Source organism: Cyprinodon variegatus, unplaced genomic scaffold (assembly GCF_000732505.1).
Source record: "Cyprinodon variegatus isolate N-32 unplaced genomic scaffold, C_variegatus-1.0 Scaffold724, whole genome shotgun sequence".
NCBI lineage: Eukaryota > Metazoa > Chordata > Actinopteri > Cyprinodontiformes > Cyprinodontidae > Cyprinodon > Cyprinodon variegatus.
In genome coordinates, this window is record NW_015151177.1 from 360,816 (window position 1) to 366,367 (window position 5,552).

The 5,552-nt window shown below is 36.2% G+C and overlaps 1 protein-coding gene across 2 annotated transcripts in view; it reads left to right on the forward strand.

Annotated features, from left to right (window-relative positions):
• Positions 1-3,879, forward strand: part of map2k5 (mitogen-activated protein kinase kinase 5) — a 75,601-nt gene extending 71,722 nt beyond the window's left edge. Inside the window, exon 22 of one of the 2 annotated variants that reach the window (XM_015395079.1) lies at positions 343-3,878. In XM_015395079.1, the coding sequence (XP_015250565.1) occupies positions 343-444 (102 nt within the window). In that variant the 3' untranslated portion in view covers positions 445-3,878. Of the gene's footprint in view, positions 1-342 lie in introns of both variants that reach the window. The other variant, XM_015395082.1, reaches the window with a different exon arrangement.
• Positions 3,880-5,552: the final 1,673 nt, after the last annotated feature.

Here is a 5,552-nt window from a genome sequence, read left to right on the forward strand (position 1 = left end):
CCTGACAGAGCAGGTCTGGGTCCTCCTGACAGAGCAGGTCTGGGTCCTCCTGACAGAGCAGGTCTGGGTCCTCCTGACACTGCAGGTCTGGGTCCTCCTGACACTGCAGGTCTGTGTCCTGACACTGCAAGTCTGCAGCCAGACTCTCTTCAGAATATAAGGAGATCCAGCCTGAACTTGGCCTCTCCCTATTCCCCACCTTAATCCAGTCAAGTATCTTTGGGTTGTTGTGGACAGGAAATCACTTTTTGGCAGATAGTCATAAAGTTAAGCCTGATTGCTGTTGTAGTTTGGGTTTATTTTATTTAGTTTTTTAATGTACATTTATTTCTATTTTTGCAGGAACATTCTTTTATCATCCACTACAATGATGGGAATGCTGAGGTCGTGTCGATGTGGGTTTGTCGTTGTCTGGAGGAGAGACGATCTCAGCAGCCTCAGTGACGGATCTAAAGTCCTTCTGTCGCCTGGACCTTTGGCTTCTTTTCAGAGCTTTCAGGCTCACATTAGTCCACATGCACTGATTTAATGACTGGGGTGATAATTGTTACATTATTAGAGAATCTTTATTTAAAATGATGACTGATGAGAAACGAAGGAGCTTATATCCTTGAACGAGGTCCAGACTTTCTACAGTCCAAGTGTTGATGCACAGCAGATCCTCCTTCATGTTTTTCTTCTTTCTCTGGAGAATCCAGAAATCTTGAGAACTGACTTAAAGAGTGCAGAGATAGTAAACAACTTCACAAAGGACTGCAAACGGCCGACAGAGCCGGGCTTTGCTGAGCACAGCCTTCAAGTGAATGTCAAGGTTTCCTCCTGTGAGTAACTGCCCCTCTTCTGTGCCTGTTTTACCTGTGCCCTTTTTTATTACCTCAGCAACTTTAAGTTGTCATTCAATAGAGCAAACTTTGCCATGAAAAAAATAAAATGCTCCTGTTTGTGCTACAGGATCAGGAAAAAAAATGTTACCAGTTAAAACCCATACGTTTGTAGGAAGAAGTGCCAGTTGATGCTTTTTGCCTCTCAGTGTTTTGTGAGGCGATGTTTCATCGTTAGCTGCTATGAAGCATACAGTGATCAGTGCCGACCTTTCTTATTGGTGTGTTTGTGCAACACATTTGTCTCTTTTTTGTTGTCAATAACCACCAACCAGGTGGAGGGCCTCTACTGGACCCGATTCCAGTTCTGTTTGTATCTGCACGGCTTTCTGAGGAGATGAAAGGTTGTTTTTATCTTATCTGCACATTTCTCACTCTTCACTATTTGCCCTCATGGCATTGGGTTTGTTCTTCTCCCTCCTTCATGGTGGATTTATTTCCTTGAATATGGTGAATAGGCAGATATGAAATGTTTAAAGAGTTAAGAGCAAAACCAGAAAACGAGGATGAGCTCCACACATCGGATCACAAACCATGGGATCAGTGAGATAAAGAAAAATACTTCCTTTAAACAACCCGGGTTGGATTGTATTTAGATTTAAGCTAGTAGGACCAAGGGACTGAAAGCACTGAATTAACTGTTTAGGAGGAACCAGTTTCACATTTTCTCTCACATTTAGCTGCTTCTAATTGTTTAAGTCACCAGAAGAGAACTTTAGACACTTTAAAACTTCAACAAAATAATAGATACCTTTGATTTATTTTCCTTCAAATTGAAACTTAAGGACCCTCATTGCACAAACAGTTCCAGAATATATAAATATTGTAAAGATTGCATACAGTTTGATGTATTTATAGCATTGATTCGTGTTCATTTTTATGATTATGACTTACAGTTTGTAAAAACCAACTTTCTTTGGCAATGTGAGTATGAAATAACAAGAAAGCCCTCGTAGAGAGGCAGACCTCTGCCAAGTAGCTCCGTTTGACTCACACCTTAAATTAATACCTGTTTTCATGATATCTTTCAGATAATTCCTGGATTGATCCGGATCATCACCAAAATTTTATTATTTGTAACCAGTCACAAAACTTTTTCTCTAAAAATTTCAGCAAAATCCGTCCATAACTTATATTATTTTTAAAATAGACAAACCAATGCTGATGAAAACAACCTCCTTGGGGAGGGATTTTTAGATGCAGTATTGTTGACCCATCAGACAGTCTGTTCTATAATGTATATAAATTATATACACTTAGAAATTATTCTGCATAAATGAATGCAGCATTATTTGACGGTTATCAACCTGAGGGTTTTCTTGGGTGTTATAAAAGTCTGGGTTGTTTTAATTGCAGCCTTCATCCAGCAGAACCTGCCTGTTTGCCATGACTGAAACAAAGAAGTGGCAGCAGAAAGTCCTCTGTTAGCCTTATCTAGGAGAGAAACACAGCTATACAGATGGACTCTGAGCCGTTCGTACAGTAAAACAGAATACACATAATTATCAACAGCTGTGGTCTGTGTCATGGATATTGATCGGACGCATATTTTTTTCCACCCTGAAGTTTTTCTTCCACTCAACTTTCCATTCGTTTGTTTGGATGTAACATTCTGAGAACAGTCGTCTTCTTTTTTGGTCTTTAGCTCAGAGTGTTAGCGACTTTCAAGTTAGCACTCTTTCTGATGATTTTATGGGTATAATTGGACTAAATATTATATATATGGTTTGAAACCAGTTAAAAATTTTCTTTATGACATAAGTTAAGAAAGGGAATTAAGAGCTTTATATTAGCTGGAAGTCATAATATGCACGATCAACATTAATAAAGATTTAAAATGTATTAGTCTTCGACTTAGTGAGTCCTTTATTCAGGTGTCACTGCAGTGAGTCGCAACTTTAAACAGAACAGGTAACATTTATTCGCCCTGTTACACTTTATCAGAGATGCAGACTCCCTCCGCTGCACCTCAGAGGGTTTTACTGAAATAATGTTATGAGATTTACCAAAACCCAAAGAGATCAGTTAGTATTTAGAATAAATTATATAGCAAAACCAAAGAGAAACCAGATAAGGAATCATATATTTATGAAAATGTCGTTATTGGCCTTCTTGGTAAAGGACAGGATATTTAGACCTAAAAAGCAGTTTAAGGTTTTAGTACATATGCAAAGGAAACATTGATTGAATTATAGACGAATTATATGAGCAAGAGATGTTCATCCTATCAGCTGGAAGATTTTGTGTTTGTTAGCGAGAAAATTCTGCTTTGTTTTACCAAGGATCTTGTTTAAATGGGAGGATGTGGAAATTTGCATTTATAAAGTATGACCAAACACACAGTATTGTTATTTTTAACATGCAAGACATCATGTTCAGTAAGGTAAGATCATTTTCATCATTTTTACACTGTTGAATAATACTTCTACAGGATAGTTTTTACAAGAATTTGAGGATCTGATGCAACTCCTGCACAGTTAATGGGTTAAAATCAGATCACAGCAACTTGATTTGGCCTCTAAATGCTTGACTTTTGTTTCCTTACAGTGTTAGAGGATGGATTTGATGAAATCCTGCAGGGTGGAGGATAATCCTCCACAAACATCTAAAGAGGAGCAGAGTTCCACTTTATCCACATAGAGGGCTGTGAGAGACTGTTTACCCTGTTACATTTCATTATCAGGCAAAGATAACTTCAGAAAAAAGTTGATTTTTGACAGAAAGCAAAACTATCCAAACCAAATTGGCCCTCTAATAAAGTAATTTACCACTAAAGCTGTTACCTGGATTGGCCCCTAGAACTGTGACTAAACGTGTGTGAAGCATGCGTTAGTCTTTGACATCACTGTGGGGAAGCTTTGATCATCTTCTCTTTGCAGAAATGTTTACATTCCTCCACATTGGTTTGGCTTTGCTCCTTAGTGTTCATGTTATTGAATTAGGTCTGTTTCAGTGTTTTCTTAACTCTGATGGTCTGGTGGTAGTCTGGCTTGGCTGGGGGCGGAGTTTCATAATTCAACTAATGATCCCCAAAATTTGGTTAATTACACTATTAAAAATGTAAAAAGGCAGCAATTCCTTTTTCACAGCACCAGATTGGTTTGGTTAACTTTCATTCCTTGAATAACATTTGAAACTATTGATTTTATACCTGCTTTATCTATCTTTTTATTTTTTATTTTATTTTATTTTTTTTATTTAACCTTTATTTAACCAGGAAGTCCCTTGAGATTGAAATCTCTTTTTCGAGGGAGACCTGGCCAAGACGGCACACCAGTTAAAATACAAACAGAAATACAACATACCGGTAGACAAAATCTCACATAGAGGAAAATCTCACATAGAGGATTATCTCCGATAATAAAAGCTACAAAATAAAAACGATGAGAATAAGGTTTACTTTTCCACAGCAGTGTGTTTACACTTTATGTTTTAATGGATATAGTTGTCAATAATCCTGTTACAAACTTTTCATTTGAAATTTGAGTTTGAAAAATAAATATTCCCTTTTTTTTTTTTTTTTTTTTTTATTAATACCTCTGTGGGCCGTTAATATGACATATAGCAACATTGGCCTTAATTTATTGAGGCTTTTAAGTCAGAAGAAAAGGGATGGAAGATTCAGTTTAGCTAATTTTATATTTGATCGAAAGCATGTAAAGGAAAGCAGCAGATGTACCGAGCAACCTCATGTTTTATACTTGGTTGTAACTAATCCACCATAAAAGGGACCTTTATGTTTTTTTCTTTCAGCCTTCTATCAATAACAAACAACTTTTACTTTTTTTTTTCACACTTCAAAACCACAAAGCCTTGGAAAACTGGGATTTGTAAATGCTGTGCTATTATTGACGGACTAAGGCCTTTTTCTCTAGTTATTAATGTTGGCACAGATATATTAAATAAAATACATTTAAAATAAAGCCTTTCAGTGTCTTCTTTATTCAATAAAAAAGTAACTACACTGGTCTTTGTTGCTCATTTTCTTACTTTAGCCATCGTTTATAACATTTCTGCCATTTAAAATGCATAAAGAAACTTCATTAACCTCTAGGAAGTAACATATAAGATGCTTTGAGATTAACTTTAAAAGAAATCCTGATCATCACTTGCCTTTAATCTGTTGGTCCAGGTCATACTTACCAAAATTAACAGCTGCAAATTTAACTAGTTCTTTTTCATTGATGTTTTGTGTTTTAAACTAAAAAGGCATAAAGATCATGACACTATTTCTGAATTAGCAGTATATTACTGCCTCTTTTCTCAGTCAGCTGCAGTTATTCACACTTTTTAATATTGTTTTAACTCAATTTGTGCACAAACATCCTGTACAATAAAGCTTTAGAAAAAAGTTTTTCATTCAGTTTTTGCAAATCTCATATCTTAAAGGAACATAGAAGAACCGTTAGTGCCTCGTAGAACAAAAGCACGATACTAAAGGCTATGAATTTACGAACAAGGAGCCAGTTGGGTGAAATAAAGACTTTTATAATAAATTATCCATTTTCTTGGTGTTAAAAAGTTGGAAATAGGGTTTATATGGTTTTACTAGTAAAGAATCCATTAAAAGCTAGCAGGTTTTTGACATGAGTATGTATATTTGGTCATTTGAGGATCAGAAAAAAATATTTAACTACTCAGGTCGGATTTTTAGGAAGGCCACGGATCACA